Below are 22,280 nucleotides of genomic sequence, written 5' to 3' on the forward strand. Positions count from 1 at the left end.
CGATTAAGTGTAAAAACCGATCACTCTGGAACGCAAATAAAGTATCGCGCAAAAAACATTTGTGACCATCGGCAGGCCCTGGAGTTTCAGTTTAATGAGTCCACGTGCTTTAGATGATGCACAAAATTTACACAACAAACAGCAGTGTAAAACCGTGTTTTTCAAGCCTCGCGCATGTGTGCAGCTCATATTTCCGTAGTCCTCTGAAACATGAATGGATTGCATTTCTCGTCGCCTGTTGAAAATTGCCGGAGGCAGAGCACACCTAGCAGCGTTGCTGCTTTTAATCAATTTGACTGCTGTCCTACCAGGAATAAACTGAATATGATTACCCATAAACTTAAGTGAACCCAATGCTGGGCTCCATTAATATTAATTTAGCATAGAGGCATAGTGATACAGCGATAACCATGGCTTTACCATTACTTGCCAGAGCCCATGAATATAAATTTTGAGATACAGTTCTCCGGGGCCACCAGATGAGAAGCAGCAGGGTTTAAAGAGAAAAAAAAAATAAAATCCATCTAAAATTGAAGGTACTACTCTACAGTGCAATTTAAGAATTAATCTTGATGGAATCTTTCATTTGGTTCAGATCCAATTGGAATATTTCATCTCTGAAAGCAACATGTTGGTTAATATTTCTGCTCCGAGTAATATACTACTTGCTCCGCATTAGGAAAATGCAAGTGAGGGGTAATTGCATGCTTCTGACAAATACAATTATTGACATTTTTTCGTGAGGCTACACCGCATCTGGTTTTACATTATTTTTGTAATGACTTCACTATATGTACTTTCACAACTCATTACCATATAACAAGTTGGATTTTGTCAATTTATGAAAACGGGGTGAATCTGTCTCAGGCGATGTTTCTCATGTGCGGGTATGTGAAGGCACTTTAGGGAATACCGGAGATTTAAACAAGGTTTCAGCAGGTATCAGAAAATCTAGTTATTTTTTCATGATGTGAAAAAAACACTAAGGTTCTCTTTTCAAATTAAGAGCAAAATGATTGGAATATGATATTATAGGCAAAAAGATGTTTTTTTTAAATTACTTCACAGTATGTGCTCCTCTAGTTTAAGCTACAGCTCATGATTGTGATCTAATAAAATAGATTTTGCCAATTCATGAAAAGGCAACATGAAGGCATTTCAGAGGGTATTTGAGACTGTATAAAGTTTTGTGCAGTTGACCGAATATCACGTTAAATATTTTTTAATGTTGAGACAGGAACAATACTCTTTCTTTCTTTGATTAATTGTACCACGGTTTCTTCAGGCGTAAGCAAATCAAATGTCATGCTTTTTAATGGCGGGCCAGGAGTAGTACACTTGTCTTTTCGAATTAAGAACACATTATTTTGAACATGAAAGTGCCGCCACATATCTCCGGGGGACACATGCGCTCATCTGAGAGGAACGTTCCGAGAAATTCTCTCGAAGCAGCCTTTTCCACAGTCCTTGTGTTATTTTTGTGACAACAGACAATGCGCGATTGATGAAAGATGTCACTCGATTAGGCGCAGCTATTATTCCAGAATGAAATTGGGATTTTGATTAGTCTGATGTGCGGCAATGCGCTCCTTTGTTTCGCTTTGTATTGTCGGTGCGCCTTTCCCGTCTCGTCGTTTCAACAGAAGAGCAAATAAATGAAAGCATATTTCTTTCTCTCTCTGGAGCAGATCCCGGCGACAAGCCTCCCGTGCTTCTCATGGGCGGATCAGATCGTATTGTCATCAGCCATCTAAATGGAACGGGCCTCCTGCCCCTGAGGTCCCTGAGTGTAAATGGAAGTCTGGCGATGGATTTCCAGCACAACCAGGACAAGGTTTGCTGGGTTCTGTCCAAAGAGTCCTCTGGGCAACTTCGCTGCGCTGAAATGAGGAATCTACGCAGACTCACGCGGGAAAGGGAAATAACGACACAAAAACACTTGCACAGTAGGTTTTTTAAATGTACTTCTATGTATAGATGTTTAATCGGCATAAGAAAAAAGGACATTAGCGCCCCCCTCCGTAAAAGAAAACAGAAAAACGCAATATAATTCAACTTTCAACAACTGTTAATTATTTTTAGCGCGTTTATACGGGTTATAGCTTAGTCTAAAACGGAAAAAAAGGAAGCAAGTGCACCAAAGTGCCTGAAACTAAAAGAAAATGATGAAAATGATGACTTTATTGCAATTACATTCCACATGACAAAAACAAAGCCTTTTTCCTGGGATCATCCACGCCCCCGCGGCATCACCTTGCCCCCCCCCCCCCCCCCCCCTGGGTGGCCCGCCCCACTATTTGAGAAGCACTGCTTTAGGCTAAAAACTAAAAAAGAAACAAACAAAAAACAAACAAAATGGTGTAGAGGTGTAAAAGCTTGTATAAGGGTTTCTTTTAAAAACTTTTTGCTTTTGGCCTACTTAGTATCATTATTTTTTACAAATTATTTTTGGCATTTTTTTCCCCTAATGCAAACAATGCACAAATCAGTACCTCTTGTGATCACGTTTTTAGCATCAAGCCTAAAAGTACTGAAATGTATTTGCAAGTATGTCCGATCATACCTGTAAGTTCATTTAAATGAACATTTCGGCTAGATGCTAAAAATTGATTGATTTATTTTTCTGATTATCTCCAATACTTGCAAAATACTGTATCTCGAACATTTAGGCCACAGGTGTTAAACCTAAGGCCCGGGGGCCATATCCAGCCACATTTGACTTCAACATTCTGTCTGAAATACAAACGAGCAAGTTGTCTTCAACTTTTAAAAGTTTTTGGGAGAAAAAATAAACAACCAAATCTTCGCGAGAGGGTTCCGTTTTCCTCTTCCGATTTCTGTTTCTCTTATTGACAATATTTCTTTTAAAATCAATATGAGGGATTTACTATAGCTGTGTGTCACATACAGCATCTAAAGTGGTATGTGAGATGTTATCGTAATTCCTCCAGTATTCCGCAAGAACTTCAACTTTTTAAGTACTACAGTCAATTAGTTGTCCAAATGTAAAACGTAGTCTTATTTTAGGAATTAAAGATAAATGTTGCAAGAGCAGACATCCATCTTGCACAGCACATTGGAAAAATCTGACGTTTTCATTCATTCATTCATCCAATAAGCTTATTCCAAACTGCAATGGGATGAGGTCACCCAGTTATTTCTGTGTTTCATGTCCATATTGCAAGTTGCGCTCAAATTTACTGCTGAATTATTAATGTCAGCTTCATCGCACAACTTGGCTTTGAATAACCCGCAGCAAAGGTTCTGTAGGTGTAGAGCTTCTTGGTTGGCAAATACGTTATTCATTTTTAATTGCTGTTAATTATTGATTAATTCTTGTTTCTGTTTGACATTAACCATGTAATGAGTAGACCGTTCCACAAGAACAACTTTCAATTTTCATGTTATATTTATGAGAAAGCATTACCATATGTTGATGATATATCTTCAACATGAAAACGAGAGTGGAAATGTAAATAGATTTATAGTCATGTTTTATGTTACTTAATCTGCTTTGATATGGACGAAAATTATTCACACCCTGTTTGGTGTGCCACCAGTCTCTGATTGGTTGTTTTTCCTCAGTAGCGGTGGTTTCATAAAAGCCTAGAGGTACAAGTTGTACAAAAGAGGAGTAAATTTCTGTCTTCATTCACTGAATTGTGACTTTGTTAAAGCCTATAACTGCCAAGATAGAATTTTGTCAGTGAAAGTCAGTGAGAATTTTGACCTTTAAGATTACATTTTTAATCAAAAACAATAAATTCATTAAAGTCAGAATGTTAGACTTGAATAATCTTCAAAGTGAGGATTCTTACAACAGTCATAATTCTGTGAGACTATACTCAGAAATGTGACATTAGTTTTAAATTATTGAATTTGAAGTTATAATTCCACTCGTAATTTTATTTTTGGAATACTCCCTAAAGTTGGAAATCGGACTTAATTGTTAGAATGTCAATGCCTGCCACGTTAAAGTCAGAATGCTCACTTTATTCTCACTTTGTTAACGTTTAAAAAGCCGGCTACATGTCAAATCGAGCATTTTGCCATCCTACCACCGGGGGCAATGCTTCCCAAAATGTTTGCATGACAAAAGCCTCTAATATATTATTTACCAGTGTGAAATCAGAATTTGTCTTTGAAGTCAGAATCATCACAATAAATCTAAATAAAATTAAGTCTAGAACTTTGAGAACAAAGTCACAATCGTCATTTTGAAGTGACAATAAAATAAGAAATGTCACTTTCATGTCCCAATTCGAATTCTTACTTGAAAGTGAGAGTCAGAATCTTCTACTGTTGGGTCAGACTGAGAGTTTTTTTTTTGTTTTGTTTTTTTTAATCATCATGTATCATGAATGAAGTCCGCTTTACTGGCGCACTCGCTTCAACACGTTTTTCATTATGATCAAATTTCCAATTTGCACTCAGGTTAGACACTGTAAATATGTTTTTATTTTAAACCAGTTACCTTGATGGGGATGCCATTTTCAGCATCCTCCTCCAGATATTGCTTTTGAAGACAATCTTCTCCCCGCGGAAAGATTTGTCGACCGTCGGCCGTGCGGCCAACCGCTCGTCGGAAGCAACCCCTCAAGTCTCTAAAGACACAATTGCCTCTAAATTCCCAACACGGCCATTGGCCATGCAGAATGGACACATTATGTGTGAAAGGAGACGTTTTACGCCACGGGAACTTGTTTATTACAGCTATTCTGCTCTCATTCCAGATGCCGAGCACATGGCTATCGACTGGCTGACGGGCAACTTCTACTTTGTTGACCGGGTCGCCGACAAGATTTTTGTATGCGACCAGACTGGCGACACTTGCGTGACTCTCCTCCAGCTAGACCTGCTGAATCCTAAAGGAATCGCGCTGGATCCTCTAACGGGGTGAGCAAGCTCCGCATACTCATTCATCATCACGCACGGGGGGGTTTTGTTTATGGAGAGAAAAGGAAATTGTAGAAGAAGGAAATAATTAGGTTGCGCAAGAAAGGAGTTGTGTGGAAGAATGCGAATGAGTTACAATGAAGGGATTTGAATGGTTCTGCTTTCCGGTGGTGCTTCTGCCGTCTAGACATGCTTTTGCAGTCGCACTTGTCACCTTACATCCTTCGTGAGGAAATTCAGCAAGCAGGATTTTCAATTTGAGGGGAAAAAAATGGGCAATGGCGCATGGCTGATTTTTGGGTGTTTTTTTTTTGTCAGTCGTGAATGAGAATTGTTTCCATTCAAAAGCACAGCCAAGCTACAAACAAATACAACTGCTACAACAAGCTGAATAAAATATGCTTTGAGATGCCACGACGGCAGATGTGTCCAACTTTTAACGTGTTGGCATTTCTCCTACACAATTGAGGGGTCAGGTTGAGATTCACTGTCTAATATTGACTTTCTACTCAAAATTTGTGCTGAATTCATTTGAGTGGATTTACACTTGACATATATTTAATTTGTATTTGATATGTACTGTATTTCCGTGGAATGAATGCTTAAAGAGGCTCGGTCGCGCAGTGGTTAGCACGTCCGCCTTACAGTTCAGGGACCCGAGTTTAAATCTACCTCACTCCAGCCTTCCTGTGTGGAGTTTGCATGTTCTCCCTGAGCCCGCTTGGGTTGGTTCTCTATGGGCACTTTGCTTTTCTCCCACACTCCAAAAACATGGCAGGTGTATTGGACATAGTAAATTGTCCTTCGTTGTGATTGGCTGCATGAATGCTTGTTCGTCTCTGTGTGCTCTGCAATTAGCTGGCAACCAGTTCAGGGTGTCCCCTGCCTAATGTCGAAAATCAGATGGGATCGGCACCACCAAGCCTGTAACAGTTCTAATATGATAAACCTAATTAAACTCTATTTAATGCTCTGGCAGGAACAGTTACTATTACTTTTCAAATTAAGATCAAATTAATTGCAACATATTGCTTAACTGTGTTATTAGTGATTCCTCTGCAAAACAATACAAGCTTTTTTTTTCTCTTTGTTTTCCTTAAAAATTGTTTGTAATAATAGTAAAAAGGTTTAGATTAAAAATAATACCTTTAACAGGTCTAATAACAGGTCTTGCTTCAATTTGCCCTTCAACATTTGGGTTGTTTTCTACAAAGCAATCCAATATCTGAGGTCGTCTTGTACAAAATGACCCATTTTTGGGGGTGCTTTGTGTAAATCATGTCATAATTGGGTTGTTTTTAATCCAGCCATTTTTAAAGTCTGACTGGCATTTTTATTTTATTATTATTTTAATTACCAGCCTGATGTGCCAAAATCATTCCTGTCCGAACTCTACCTGGCCACAAAATGTCCTAATGAAAGTGTATTTAGACTACAGCTGCCAGTGTTCAGAATCCTCTTTTGTGGTCGGTAGGCCGCTGATCACTTACTTGTCAGTTGATCCCGCTTGGAATGGAGTTTGCTCACCGTGGGCTTTTCCTACACCAGCCATCTTTGAAGGCGACATGATTTGGGATTGATTCACGTCAAGGCTGCCGGCTGCCACGCAAACTCCGACCTCATTCTTTCAGTCAACTTTAGCTCGTTACCCTGGGTGAATGTCGGCCCGTATATCATCCGGCAAATTTCCCCCCTGCGTGTTTTGACCGTGTCCTTGATTCTCGCAACCGAGCTTGGAAGACACACTTCATGGAAATGAACTTGTTGCAGGTTCATAGTGAAATAAATAAAGCTTAAACTTTCCCACTTAAACTGACACAAGAAAATTAAACACTTGTTGAAGGTATCCTGAAGGGGTCCTTCAGCATCTGATCAAGAAACACTTCCGTACGACTGGTGATTGAGAAGAATACGTTTCTTATACGCTTGTGTTGATGCAACTGGAGGAATTACGATAACATCTCAATTACCACTTCAGATACGATGCTTATGTGACACACGGCTATCGCAAACCCCTCATATTGATTTTAAAAGCAATATCATCAACAAGAGAGACTGAAGTCAACAACCTGAGTCAAACATCTTTTATAAAAAGGAGAATGGTTTTGCGTTCCATACCAAACTCTTCTGAAGAGTGCTTCTCTCCTTTCATTTCTTTCTTCAGCAAGGTGTGGTTTACGATCTCAGTCCATGGGATTTGCCGATTACTTAAGTACCCGACTGCTCAATGACCTTCCACTCTCTATACAGAAGTGTGTCCGTCTTTGCCAGTTGTACCATGAATGAGATGGAAAAATGGAGGAAAAAAAATGTGTCCTTATATGTAAAATGTATGATCTTTGCATTCTTAACAAAACAGTTTTTATCTTAAAATAAATTGTAGCATCGGCACTAAGGATAATATAATAATAATAATAATAATATTGTGTGTTTATTGTCCATTAATAGAGAATATTGATAACTTCCTGCTTCTCCATACTGACACTGATATCCGTTTTTTTTGGGTAAAATTGGTCACATTTAGTGTTTTTATGGACCTCACCTAGAGGTATTCTTTTTTTGAAGAAGCTAGGGCCATGTCTTGACATTTTCGGACTTATATTAGGGAAATAAATTAAGATGTTTGCCACCTGTCTAAGAAGTGTATTGAGCTTAATGACTCTTGTTTTACATGAAAATAGTATTTTTTTTTCTCTCTTTAGGTTTATTGTTGATCACATTTGATCTCAGGTTCAGACCTTGTGAACTCTGACTTCACATGGACTTAAACCTTTGTACCCCACAGCCAAACCATTGGGTAGAGGCACCAGGCTACTATGTGTCATTTTGCTTAGCAACCAGTGCCAAATATGAATCCAATGCCTCAAATAATTCTTTGTCAAAATTGGCTCAACTGTTTTGAACAACATCCATAAAACAAATTAAATGATCAACAATTCTTTTGAATGATGTTTTGTGAAAATGGACTATGTATGTTTTTTGGGTTTGAATACATCCTATGTAAACCAAGCTTGAATGGAAAAATTCCGCGTCGGCACATTCGCTAATCCGAGGACATTATCATTTCTATGCGACATGAATATTAAGGGAGTGGTTTTCTTTGCTGATGCTATCTTTTTTTAAGCTACGGTTTGAAGGCCAGCGCTCCTCTCCGCAGACCTGACGTGCGCATATCGAGCTGGATTTTGCACCTTTTTCTGGGTCATTGTTCATTACAGCCTGGTGTTCAAGAGCCCTCAACATGAGTCAGACCTTGGCTTGAGAGTGCCAAGTGGCACGTTGCCCAACCAATGTGAAAATGACTGTGGAAATGCTTAATAACAACACACAAATGCTAACCTTAGCCAAATAATGCAAAGTGTTGTTTGACAGCACGACTATCCACAAAAAATCAGTTATGATCCTAAGTATTGTTGTTTCCACACTATAAGGCGCACCTAAAAGCCTTAATTTTTTATTAAAAAGCTGATGGTGCGCCTTATAATCAGGTTTGCCTTATATATGGATCAATATTGAGATTGGAATTCGTAGATGGGGAATGAAGTGATAAAGTAAGCTTTACCTGTTTCTTATGTGTGTTTACAGTTGAACAAGGTTGGCAATATTGACATTGACTTATGTGATTGAAAAAGTTTTAAAATATCTCATTATTTGAGGGTGCGCCTTACAATCCGATGCGCCTTATATATGGAAAACGTTTCAAAATATGTCATTAATTGAGGGTGCCCCTTATAATCCGGTGCGCCTTATATGGAAAAGGTTTTTAAATATGTCATTAATTGAGGGTGCGCCTTATAGTGAGGAATTTAAGTTATTTTGCAAATATGCTGCCTAACACTTCTTTTCAGTGGGAAACTGAACTCCCTGTATCTTTTGGAATTGATTTTAATGCCCCCACACAGTATTAAAGGTACTTAGTGGTTTTACTCCTCTGTGCATTCAGCTCTCATAGCCCGGGGTCTTCTGTGGCATGCTTTTTAAATACCCAACAATTACAGTTGAAGAAATGGAAAATGCTGTTATTGTGTTGAGAGTAGCTGCAGGTTTTCAAGCTCCTATGTGGGTGGCCTCAGGGTGCATGGCTTTTTATTTAGTCATTCGTCAGAAGGCTTTTTTTCTTGGCTCCACTTTGTCCGTTTATCCATTTTTACGAGCAAAGTGGCAAGCCGATAATTAATATTTATTTATTTATTATAAAATTTTTAGTCAGCCTGTTTTTGACAAGTATGAAAAGAGAACGTGAATGGCAAACAGCGGACACCACGTCAGCCATGACAAAGCACTCACAATTGGATTTTTCCCTCGAATCTTTCACTCCTACGCTAGACAGAATTTGTAGCTTCTGTGATAAGGTCCTGACTTGCAATGGCCGGTGTGGACTATGCATCCCAGCTCATCCATCACTTCACATTAGCAATAACAACTGCCTGTGAAACAGAGAAACACGGTTAGTGGTGCCACATGATCCTAAAACAAATACCCACCTAATTTATTCGAGTTGCTGGAATCGGGATATGCTTTATCCAGTAGGTGATTTGTTATTTGGAATTGGTCGGGCCGTCTCAGTGGGAGCTTCCTTATGCTAGCTGTCGACATTAACCCGAGGGTATTGTTGCAAGCCGCCTAAACCAGCGCTCTGACATTTGTAATTCTACAATTCCATTATAGCCTTCCACTTTTTGAGTTCCTCTCTCCACTACAATTTTCTTCCGGTAATGAAGGAAGGCACTTTTACATTTCGCTGAGCAGATTCCAACTTACTCAGGCAGACTTTATTGTATTTTTCTCATGCAAAACCATTTTTGATGCCGTGACCTCTGGGGCTTATTTATCATCCACGGTCCTTGACCTCAAACACTGCTGACAACTTCATAACTGATTAACGGTTGGGTTGATTAAAAAACATCTATATATGTAAATTAGCGCTGGGCACTGAAATGAAATCATTTCATTTGTCTTTTCAAAAGTCAACCATTTGAAAAGAATTCACTATTTTCAGAACTTTTGTCATAATTCTCATATGTGGGAACAGAGCATTTTTTTGCAGGAATATTTGCCTTTAATATGTAAAGTATAAAAACCCTTTCACATCCCAGGAAAAACAAGGAATACAGTCTATATATATATATATATATATATATATATATATATATATATATATATATATATATATATATATATATATATATATATATATATATATATATATATATATATGCACACTATATATACATACACATGCACACACCATAATTTGGAATCACATTTAAATCACAAGATAATTTAAATGAATTTGTGTCCGGTTGAGGTAGCGAAAACAGCACTTGGACAAGGTATAGAACTGCTTTGTGATTCAAATCATAATGTGTGAAACATGGTGCAGGAAGTGTTTGAGCTTGACCATGTGTCAAGTGCTAACGGCCTTCACATTTATCAGAGACTGTTTACATGTTTCACACATTGCATTTGGCATTTCCTTGAGAAGACCAAGTGGTCCTGGAGGACTGTTAAGCTTTACAAAATGTGGTCTGGTGGGACTTTTAAGGATGTGACCATGAACATAAAAGCTAGCCAAAGACATTTACTTGGCGGAAAATGCTTTCGTTGTCATTTCGCAAGGAGTGTGTGGAACTTTTGTGCTTATTCATGGGTTAGGGTTTAATTTTGTGTTGAATATGAATTTGGGGTCAAAATTCGCCCGTTTTATTCATCCATTCTGAAAGAAAAAGGTTTTTTTTTTTTTTGGTCTACATAAATGAACTATACTGCCCCCGGTGGCCAATTTACAAACACCAAATGGCGCTGCAAAGGGTTAATCATAATGCACAAACCTTTCAGAGTTCATATTGTATTAAATTATTCCTTCCATATGTTTTGCTAAGGTATCATCACTGGGCACATTTTCTCTCATCAGAAGCACATTTAACAACTGCACGACTATCTTAAGGCCCGGCTGCATTTTGCCTCTGTACAGCATGATGTTCTTCACCGACTACGGGAACGTGGCCAAACTGGAGCGCTGCAACATGGATGGCAGCAACCGGACCCGACTGGTGGATTCTAACATTGAGCAGCCTACAGCCGTGGCGTTGGATGTGGTCAAAAGGCTGGTGTATTGGGCAGATGCTTACCTGGATTACATCGATGTTGTGGATTACCAAGGCAAAAACCGACACAGCATCATCCAGGGAAGCCAAGTGAGTGACCTGCTTTCGGCCTATTTTATAACAAAGGACATTTTTTATTTTGTAAAGCAACATATTCATAGTGTGTAGATTAGGGGAACTTCGGTGGTTATATGCAATTTTAACAGGTTCTTCTGCAGGTATCAGTTTATGTTTTGGATGTTGTGAAAGAAATTTTACATGTTTCTTTTCAGTTTAAGAGCAAATTAATTGGAGCATGAATAAACTTAAATTGTGCGCATGTGGACACATGGGGGTCCCTAAAAGGACTTCAGAGGTTATGTGAGATTTGAACAGGGTTTCTGCAGGTATCAGCAAAACTGTAATTACGTGACAGGAACATTACAGGTTTCTTTTTGATTTCGAAGAAATTTGATTGGAACATCAAGCATCAAACACCAGAGTTTCTTCAAACAAATCTTCCATTTTCAGATCACTATTTTGAAAAAAGTATTAGCTTGAAAATGGTTAGCGATTACCTTTGGCGCTTAAAGGGTTAAAACGTGGGTATGCATACCCCTGGGGGTACAACGATGCACTTTAAGGGATATATAGGATTAATTGATGTTTTCTACAGGTATCAGCACAACAAATGTATTGCCGCGACAAGAACAGTACAACTTTCTTTTAAAACCTAGAGCAAATTTATTGGAAAATGAAGAAAACTGAATTGGGGGGTGTGTGAAGGCACTTTGGGGGCTATGTGGTATTTTATCAAGGCTTCTGCAGGTATCAGCACATCTAATGAAAGGTCATTCCTTCACGTCTTTCTTCTTTTCAAATTAAGTGTAAATGCATTGGAACATGAAGCAGCAGGCACTCTTTTGTTCATGTATGGTACGACTGTTTTGATGTGAAAAAAAATATTTCACAGGAGCTACGTCATGGAAAAAAGTTTAAGAACCAATAGTAATTAACAAATTTACCACCTACAAGGAAAAAAAAATGCATGTGTGCTGGTGAAATTCAAATGTCCAGAGAGGTAGAAGCGTAGTTTTTGCTTGTTTATTTCTTTATTCCGCTCGATGTTTCTGTGTGCCCCCGCTGTCGCGTCGCCTGCCCCCTGAGTTAAAGCGGACGTCCTGTGAATACGGTTCAGCCGGTCTTGTCCCATTTCATGGGTGTCAGCTTGCTAAATGTAGCATGGATGCCGAGCACCAAGCCAGTGTCGGTCCCTCGCCCCCAGGGGCGTCCAGCTTCTCACTCCAGTCCGTGGCCTGCCAAATGTGCTCAAGCTATCATGAAGAAAGCACATTTGATCTCCATTTTTTTCTTCTTTTTTCCTCAGGTGTCAAATATTTACGCATTAGCTGTGTTCGAAAACTTCCTGTATGCGACCGAGCGGACCCGCTTGGACCTCCCCAAAGGGACTTTGGATGTGGCCCTGCTGCAAATCCACCGCTTCAACGTCACGGCTGAGCTCAAGACACTTGCAAGCGTGGGGAACTCGCAAGCGCTCCGAGTTTACCACAAACTCACTCAGCCCAAAGGTAAAACATATTCTGCGTAGAGCGTGCAAGGGGTTAAAAACTTGGAATAATTCGGACTCATCGGCAAGGTGATGATAGTTAATGATGCTCACTCATTTTCCTCACCATCCTTGGGTGCGCTGGCCCCGCCCCCTGACTGCTTCATCCTATTCCTTCCAAATACATTCATGGCCTTGAAAATTATTGGAACTAAGTTGTAACACCAAGCCGCATAACCCAACTGAGCGATGGCTACCGTATGTCATTGTAATAATATCAATGTACGCACGTATGACGCCCCCCCCAAATTGTCCATAAAAAGCATTTTACGTATTTTTTTTGTACTGGTGTACAGGGGGGCCTGCCCCACACTTTGAGATGGACTGGACTGTCAGGATTCTGACATAAATAACGTATTTCCCGCACTATAATGCGCACGAAAAAGCTTTAATTTTTGGAAAAAGCTGATGGTGCGCCTTATAATCAGGTGCGCCTTATATATGGATCAATATTGAGATTGGGATTCATAAATGGAGAATGAACCAATAAAGTAAGCTTGACATGTTTCTTTTGTGTGTTTACAGTTGAACAAGGTTGCTCTTATTGACATTGAGTTATTTGAGTTACTATTGTTATTACTTTGAGTATTACTATATTGTGATTGAAAACGTTTTAGATGATGTGATTAATTGAGGGTGCACCTTATAATCCGGTGGGCCCCATATATGGAAAACGTTTTTAAATATGTATTAATTGAGGGTGCACCTTATAATCCGGTGCGTCTTATAGTGCGGAAGATACAGTACTTTATTCTCAGAATTCGGACTTTAAAGTGAAAATATTGACTTTAAAGTGAGAGTTGTTAAAATAAAGTTATAATTCTGAAGAATTGAGAACCCTGCCAACTATTTTTTATTTTTTACCGTAATCCTCTTGCATCTTTCATAGTGCTTAAGTCAAGGCAAGTCATTTCAACCGCTTGGTGTGTGCACATAAATGTTGCCTTGCTGTGATTTGCATGGGTTTTGTCCACAGTTAAGTCTCACGCCTGCGAAATGAATTCCTTCGGGAAACTGGGTGGATGCTCGCATATTTGCCTTCTGAGCGGCAGCTACAAGTCCAGAACGTGTCATTGCCGGGTCGGCTACAGTCTTGGTTCTGATGGACAGTCCTGTAAAAGTAAGTTGATCCTGATTTGCAAATGTACTCTTTGAAGCTTCCTTCTTTTTTTAATTATTCAAGGTCTGTCGCCAAGAGCTAATTGGAAGCGCTCGTGATGAATGTTGGAAAAGGACAACAAGGTTACAACAGGGCAGACTGTACGTTCGTCTGACATTGATTAAAAAATGCGCTGATCAACGCCGATCATTTCAAAAATGATTTAATGCTCTCAGCACACGGTTCTTTTGATTTTTTTTTTTTTTTTGCAGCCTAATATTTTAACTTGCCGTTTGCTTATGAGGTTGATTTATGCAGAAAGATAGGACTGGGCAATAACTCAGTTATTTGTTTATTATAAAGATTGAAAATTCCGATTAAATTAGGTACTAATGACATTTTTTTTCCATTTAAAGCGAAAGGAAATACTTATTTAGGCATTTTTTTGCAGTAAAATGTTGTTTATACCTCACTGTTTTAGCCATATTCGAGTCACCTTTACCCTAACACTTAAAAATATTTGGAAAAATACCAAGTACATAACAAGTAAATACTGTACATATTTATGTACTGAAGTATTCAATTACTTTAGTACTAATTGATTTCTTAAGGTACTAATGTACTAAAGCAATTGATTACCTCGTACCAGAGGCAGTACAGTAGAAATTGATTATTTTAACAATTTACTAGAGCAGTTGATTACTTTAGGTCTAAATTACATAAAGTAGTTAATTAGTGCTAAATTCATTCAAGACCAAAAACAAATAGATAAACGTAGTACCTGGGATTGAATGTCTGATCCTTAAAAACATAAAATGACATCTTTGGGATTGAATGTGATAACTAAATTAAATTTCACAAACTATGCATTTTTTTTTAACTTGCTGTCAACTGAAAATGGCAGCAAGCAAAAAGAGTTGTTTTTAAAGGTTTTAATTTTAAGTAATTAATTTAGACAACATCATTATCAAAGACAAAATAATTAAATTTTTACTGTGAAAAATAAATGGAATATTCCTTTCAGTGAATTATGCACAAGATATGAATGTCAAGTTTATGTTAAAGCTGTTTTGCATTTTTTATTATTTATTTATTTTTTAATTATTTGAACCTTTAAATAAACGATAGGTCGTTTTATTTCTTCGTTGAAAATGGAATCGCGATCGCAATCATCCAAAAGGATTGAAGAAAATAAATGTTCTTTTAATTGTTACTTCTCTTTATTTATTTTCTTTTTTGCCCGTATCGCCCAGCCCTGCGGAAAGATGACATGGTTGACATTAAAAGCCGCAGATCGACCAAATTGCAGTTTGGGTAACAAAGCGTCAGGAGGTTTCGCTCTGACACTTTTGATTTATTCCCCCATTACAGATGATCTGATGGCAGCGGCCATCTTTTTTATGCCTCCTTGCACTCTCTTCCTAAACATAATGAGATGGCGGCGCTAAATGGAAGCGCTTCTTCCAGCGGGCGCGCTGGAGTTTGATATCTGGGTCTCTTGCAAGGCTTAATTGTCTCCTGGGTAGTTGCTTTCTCCCTCGCAAAATGATAAATTGAATTGAGGCATGTGTGGTCCTCACCCCTCCCAGCATTCTAGTCTCTTGGGTTGGGATTGAGAGCAAGGAGAGGTCTGCTTCACGCCTTCTCTCGCCTCTCCCGAGGTTCGCCCGGGCTTTGAGTTTGCCGAGGCCCCGGTGCGGCTGGCGGGCCGCGGAGGAGCTCCGTCAGCTTCCTAGTCTTCTCTCCTTGTCCTTTTATGCACACGCTGTGTTATTTTAGATCCGGCCAAGGTAAGTATTTGCCTTTGTCTGTTCGCCTCGGTCTTTTATCTCTCATGCTGCCGTGCAACGTTTTAGGGGGCCCTTCCGATTAATCGGACGGACGATTATTGCCCGCCGATCTTCGGTCAGCAAAATTTGGGTGATATTTGCCAATTTTTTCCAACTTTTTACTTCATGTACTCTAACCATTCACCGCAGTTGTATACACAGTAACGCAAGTGTAATTATCTCTTCCACATAAATATATAGCATGACCTTGTATCCTTAAACATACACGCTAAAATATGCAGATGAGGTCATTGAGAACAGCAAATCTTCATGATTGCAAGCAATGTTTAGGCGAGCAATTCAAGGATGTTGTGCAAATTGGCCTGCCTCCTTGACACTCAAACTAAAGTCACAATTTTGTTAAAAAATGTTAATCACAATAAAATACATAGTGCAACATCAATACAGCAACACAAACTTATTTGACGAGATTGTTTTTTTTCTGATTCATATTTATTTCTAATGACTTCAAGTGTTTTGAACCACATTCTCGATAAAAGAGCTTAAAACTCGGACCAGCAATGACAAATCACGGCAATGAAATTCCATTAACAGCAAACGGTTTCTGCTTTTGTTTCCCTTAGAGCCCCAAAGCAATCTCTTCCTTTTCTACGGTAAGGGGCGTCCTGGCGTCATCCAAGGTTTGGACATGAACGTCAAGTCTAGCGACGAACACATGGTGCCGATCGAAGACCTGGTCAACCCTCGGGCCATCGACTATCATGCGGCATCGGGGCATATTTATTTTGCTGACACCACCAGTTTCCTCATCGGAAGGCAAAACATCGATGGGAGCAACAGGGAAACAATCCTCAATGACGGTTAGTCAAAAATCCTTTTTTTTTTGCAGCACATTCAGAGTTTCCAGCGCCTGTAAATCCTGCATGCAACAACACCCAATAAAGGTTTAATCTTCTCAAAATGTATAACATTTACTCACAATGTATGAATACGTCTTCATAAACGTCTTAGCTTCCGAGACGAGACGGAGACAAATAAAACGTGCTCTTCAGACCAGTCTTCAGATTAAGACTAAGCTTGAAAACTGCTACTAAACTCTTTATATAGCTAATCAGCAATGTTTTGCTTATCTGCAGGGTAAGCTGTGGCTAAATAACATGACGTGCTACAACAACAGACACCAATTTTGGAATCAGCATGCCAATTTTCAATCAGCATGACAATCTAGCGACAACAGACTTTTTTTTTTCTTCAAATTGTCCCGCAGTCGACTTCATCGATCTAAAATATTGATTTAAAAATTACTTCTCGGATTCTTGTGTTAAATTGTAATTGTTCTATTGTAGAACTGGACAATGTTGAAGGAATATCAGTGGACTGGCTTGGTAATAACTTATATTGGACCAACGACGGCTACAGGAAGACAATCAGTGTGGCCCGGTTGCAGAGCGCCTCTGAGACTCGAAAAACTCTCTTGGAAGGGAACATGTCCCACCCTCGGGCCATTGTGGTTGACCCTCTAAACAGGTAAAGGCAAACGCCGTCTGAAACACCAGTCCATTTTTTGCCCAAGATTAAAGCCTGTGAATTGTAAATGGAATTTTGTATTAGCGAGTACGAGATCTGTTTTAGAAGATGAACCGGCGCTACCAGCTCATTAGCCACAGTTAACCCACTTGATTACTTCTTTCGCAGCACTAATACACATTCTTTCCATTGTCAATTGAAGCATGGTGCACTATGCCAGCAGATGATAATTAACCCAACTGCGAAACTCATTAAAGTTTTCTACGAAGTGGATAGGTCGCCTCTTAATCGATATCATTTGAGTCAAAGCAAACCTTTTGTACGTTATCACATGTGGTCAAGTAATCACGATTAGATATTTGATACTCCAGGACTTGAAGTACAAACTTTGACAGGAAAACTAGCTGCACACAGTTGCTATATTAAGGCTTTTTATGTTGCAAAGTTAAAACTAAAGGTTGATATAACCCAGTTTTTCTCAAGCTGAATTTATGATTTGATTTACTTGATTGATGTCTTGATTTATGATTGTGATTTATTCAGCTTCAGAACTCAATTTGTAGCGGTATCTCCAATCGTATTTTCTTTAGAAAATCCAGAAGATAGATCGTGTAAGTAGTTTGAATTTTGGCTCAACCGCCGGAAAATTGACTCACTAAATCCCCTTTCCAACAGAGATTGTAACATTTGTGAGTGTTGACAAAGGTAGTGAGTGCACAAACATGAATGCAAATAGTTTACAGCGGGTTTACACTGAGCTAAAACGTTTTTTTAGTTTGTGTACACAGATCTAACTAATCTATTTAATAAACTGATCTCATTAATAAGCAGACCCTTGTGTATGACAATGGTACTTTGTAATTCTCGTGGTTGAGCAAGGTGGAAAGAGGAAAGAGCTCCTTTGAGTCTTACAAGGCGGTTCGAACACGCTTCATCGCCGACACGTTTCCCGTCCAAGGCAGGCGTTTCCTAAAGCTGCTCCAGCTGCTCAGTATCTGTTACATTCAGTTGGCACTAAGCGAAGCGGGCGTCCTCCGCTCGGCTACGCTTGAAGAGTTAGATCTCTTCTACTCACAGGAAGTAGTTCCAAATAGATGAGACTTGTGGATTATTCAAATTGAGTCCATGTGGCTTTTACATGTCATGGGTCTCTGTCTTTATTTCGATCCCACATGCATTGTGGCCGGGTACCGTCATAATCACAGCATGCGAGGTAGTTGGTTCTCTGTCTCCATTTTGAGTGAGACCCACAGTCTTTTTTGACAATATAAGCACAAAACCTACCAAGAAAAGTGTTTTTTTTTAGCTTTTCCTATAATTTAACAATCTGCAGTGCAGTAAATGGGTTGGTTTCACCAAAAGCACAAAGAAACATTTCCAGCAGAACAGTAAAATAATGAGTTTTTTTACATATACAGTATAGACATTTTCAAACAAAGCGCAAATCAATTAGAACATGGAGCAACATATTGCTAAATGGACCTTTGCTTTTTTTCCCCTTCAAAAATACAAAAATACGATTTTTGTATATATTTTTTGACTCATTCGAGCTACCCTACTAAGTCCTAGTGTGCTCAGTAGAGGGCATCCATTTCTTGCTGAGATGTTTTCCCTGATCGAGCTAATAATCCCCCTGTTTTGAGTCAATTTGACCCTTTTAAAGCGATCACTGCCATCAATGTTTATATTCTTCAAAAGGACTCCAAGTAGAGGATTAAAATCTCTGCTGGTCTTTTCAGATATGAGAGATTTTCTCATTTACAGGTGTCACAAAGCAGATACGTTATCACCAAAGTTGTGTTCTGCTTCACAACTTTACTAAATCTCATTTTTTTTCCTCTTTTTTTAAAATCAACTGGTTTTTGGTAAAAACCAACTCCAGTTATACTCACTGACTACTCAGGAAGGTGAAAAAAAATCTGATTGGCTCAGTCAATGCTTATATATTCCAGAGGCCCTATTGATTTTTGTCCACACTAATGGACGTGAGTCATTGGTCTAGCTTTTGACTCTTTGACTCTACTGTACTATCTCCTAATCTGCTAAGACATATTGGCCTTTCCAATCGCGCCTCATGTATTCGCAGTTAATTTCGCTGTTTTGCTGAGACGACATTGACACAGCAGTGGACACAAATAAGTAGGCCGGGTCTCTGGAGGCTATGATGCATTTGCGTTTCGTGCCACAGAACCGAGAAACGTAGTCGTCATTCACCTCAATTTGGGAGTCTCCTTCATCTTCCTTTGGGCGATGATGCAGCGATGAGAAGCGGGAGACCAACACGGCTCACTCAGCAACGCTCAAAAGCGACAAATCCCCCGAGCGCGCTTACCAGAAAACACATCACGTCAAACCGTTGACCCGGTCCCCCTTCAATCACGACAAGTCCGTTGTGAGTTCCAAAACACGGCACACGTAAGCCGCAAACTTTTTGCTTGGTGATCCGCGATGCGGTGATGCGCAACGAAGCATCTTTTTGACTCGAGAAGCCTGACTGATTTGTAACGCCGCAACATGTGCGCAGTTCTTTGCCGGGGTTTTTTAATTATATGTGTTTTACATGAGGGAAATCTTGATTCCAATTTATTTCCATTTCTTCGGGGGTGTGCCGGTTGTGAAGTTGATGTCAGTTTGCCGAAGCGCGGTTGTGTTTGGCATTCAGCTGGATGCTGCGTTCTGTGTGGGAATCAAAGCAGGGCGAGGGAGGGGAATCTTCAATCCCAAGGGTTCGCGGGAACAAAACCTCCGGTGAGGCATGTCACTCGGGTATGGAGCACGTTCCTTTCAAGCCTACGTATGCTCTCAGATATATCGACTGATAAGAAATCAAAGGACTACCAGTTGATGTGTCAAGAAATAAGGGTGAGGCTTCGTTGTTGGTAGGCAGCTGAATTGGGCATGGTATGCACAATTCTGCTTTATTTTGTCATGACTCGGGTTTTTTTTCGTATTTTAGAAGGCTCTGCATTTAGGCCTTGAGGTACACGTGACTCAACTTGGGAATTTTACAAGGAGTCACGCGTTTATCAAAAACAAACCCTAACCAGTACAGGAACAGTAAATGCAAAATGAGAAACTCCGTAGAAACACAAGCTCAGACGTTTTGCTACTTAAACCATTAGCAAAACGTTCTGTGACGTAACTTGCGTTGGCGAGAAAAAAAACTCGACAAGAAACAAGATGACATGATTGTATAATTCCCCAAATATAGGACGCACCTGTGTATAAGACGCACCCTTCCTTTAGGGGAAAATGCTGGTATTTTCTTTCTTACAGTTTGGCAATAATGTAAAAACGAAAAATAGAATGAATCCCATCTACTCTTCATATTTTCTTGTGTTCATATCTGTTAGTTATATATAGAGTATGTGTTGCGTGTTAATTGTGAATCCGATTTCCCACATTGTGAGCGGTCAGTGAATGCCTCACCAGCGTAACAGGTTTTTTTGGAACCTTTTTCTGAATTTCGTAGCTGTGACACTGTGTTAGACCTTCTGTTGGTGAAGCTTTGAGGCGCATGTCTGCTTCTGCATGTCAAAATCTCCCCATCCTCAAATTCAACAATGTATTATCCGTTGAGTATTTTGTATAGCACATGGGAAATCGGGCAGTATTCTCCTTCTTTCTGGCTATTATAAGCTCACTCACGATAGCTCTAGCGGTGGCTCGAGTTTTCATGATTGTGATGCTTCAAACCTTGGAAACACGCTTTGGAAATTAAACTCTAGTTATTGTTAATTTATAGACCAAGGTTGACAACTTCCTTGTGACACATTTGTATTGCAAAACTTTTAAACAATGAAAATGTGAATTTTAACACACTAACTCTCTGGTATGACCTTTTTTGAAATTGTTTCTAAATCAGACTTGCATCACGTTACACTATGATACACATATACGAACGCAACATTAATTGTGTTGCGCTTGTGCGATGGCGGCAGCTGGATGTACTGGACGGACTGGGAAGAGGACGAGGTCAACGACAGCATTGGCAGGATAGAAAAAGCCTGGATGGACGGCTCTAACCGCCGCATTTTCGTCACCACAAACATGCTGTGGCCCAACGGGCTGACCCTGGACCACAGCTCCAGTAGCATGTACTGGTGCGACGCCTACTACGATCACATTGAAAGGATTTTCCTCAACGGCACCGGGAGAATGGTGAGGGACGACTTTGGACAAACAAATATTCCCCGTGTTTGATTCTACTTTCCTTTCCAGGTGGTCTACAACGGAAAAGAACTCAACCATCCTTTTGGAATATCCCATTATCGCAATTTCATCTTTTGGACGGAGTACATGAATGCATCCGTCTTCCAGCTGGATTTGTCCAGCGGGGACGTCAACGTGCTGCGGAGTGAGAGGCCACCGTTATTTGGCCTGCGAGTTTATGATGCACAAAGTCAGCAAGGTTGGCTGTTTTTCCCCATTTTACGCTCTCCTCATCCTGTGCCGCTGAACCGTAACAACCCACACAGTCAAAGTTGGGCTGCGTATTGACCGTCTCCGTGATGTGTCCAGATATTAGCCATGCGTGAGTCCCGTCCCCGGGGTGCAGGGTCGGAAAGTTCATTTCCAAAACATCGAGGGTCAGATCGAAAAGTTGACAACCCAGCCGTGCAAACGATCACAAATAACCTTAAACTGATACAAACTTCCTACTCTGATTACCATTTATTATTAATAATGCAGATCATATATTACAATAGTGGAAGAAAGTTTGCCTGTCAGCTGATTGTTCTGATTGTTCTGCCCCACTTAAATGGCAACTGCCAATCAAATAATACTGCAGTTTCCGAGGGTTGTTTCCGAGGGTTGCATTATATATATATATAAAACTAAACCAATTAATCGGTTATCAAAATCGGTAATGACAATCAATCATTGCGGTTCTCCATCTTTCTTTTTTCTGCATTGGTCAACATATCTGAGCTATAAAAATGCATCCTTTTAAAAACTCTGGTGGCTAGAATATATCCCACTGGGTTGTCACAGTGTGCGGCACTAAGACGACCACGTGAGTTCAGAGACCGAGTCCACATGCTGGTTGTCAAGTCAAAACATGTTTTTTTTTTTTTTTCTCTTTTCTCACTTTGACGTGCACACACGCGAACAATGAGGCACTCTAATAGCAGGTTGTCAAGTAAGATTTTTCTTTTTTTTCTTTTTTGGACTCATAGTGTGTCGCTAAGCCAAGACCTTTGCTGCGAACAAAAACTAAAAATAAATCTGAAAACTGTTAATGGCTATATTGT

At 39.6% G+C, this 22,280-nt stretch overlaps 1 protein-coding gene across 1 annotated transcript in view; it reads left to right on the forward strand.

Moving 5' to 3' along the window:
- Positions 1–22,280, forward strand: part of LOC148423597 (low-density lipoprotein receptor-related protein 1B-like) — a 247,169-nt gene that overhangs the window by 100,127 nt on the left and 124,762 nt on the right. The window contains exons 7-15 of the mRNA XM_088415013.1: positions 1,689–1,946; positions 4,734–4,896; positions 10,871–11,093; positions 12,370–12,571; positions 13,586–13,729; positions 16,122–16,358; positions 16,845–17,025; positions 20,967–21,186; positions 21,247–21,436. Of these exons, the coding sequence (XP_088271139.1) occupies positions 1,689–1,946; positions 4,734–4,896; positions 10,871–11,093; positions 12,370–12,571; positions 13,586–13,729; positions 16,122–16,358; positions 16,845–17,025; positions 20,967–21,186; positions 21,247–21,436 (1,818 nt within the window). The remainder of the gene's footprint in view (positions 1–1,688; positions 1,947–4,733; positions 4,897–10,870; positions 11,094–12,369; positions 12,572–13,585; positions 13,730–16,121; positions 16,359–16,844; positions 17,026–20,966; positions 21,187–21,246; positions 21,437–22,280) is intronic.

Source organism: Hippichthys cyanospilos, chromosome 5 (genome assembly GCF_059441005.1).
Source record: "Hippichthys cyanospilos isolate Australia breed blue-spotted pipefish chromosome 5, RoL_Hcya_1.0, whole genome shotgun sequence".
In the NCBI taxonomy this organism is placed as follows: domain Eukaryota; kingdom Metazoa; phylum Chordata; class Actinopteri; order Syngnathiformes; family Syngnathidae; genus Hippichthys; species Hippichthys cyanospilos.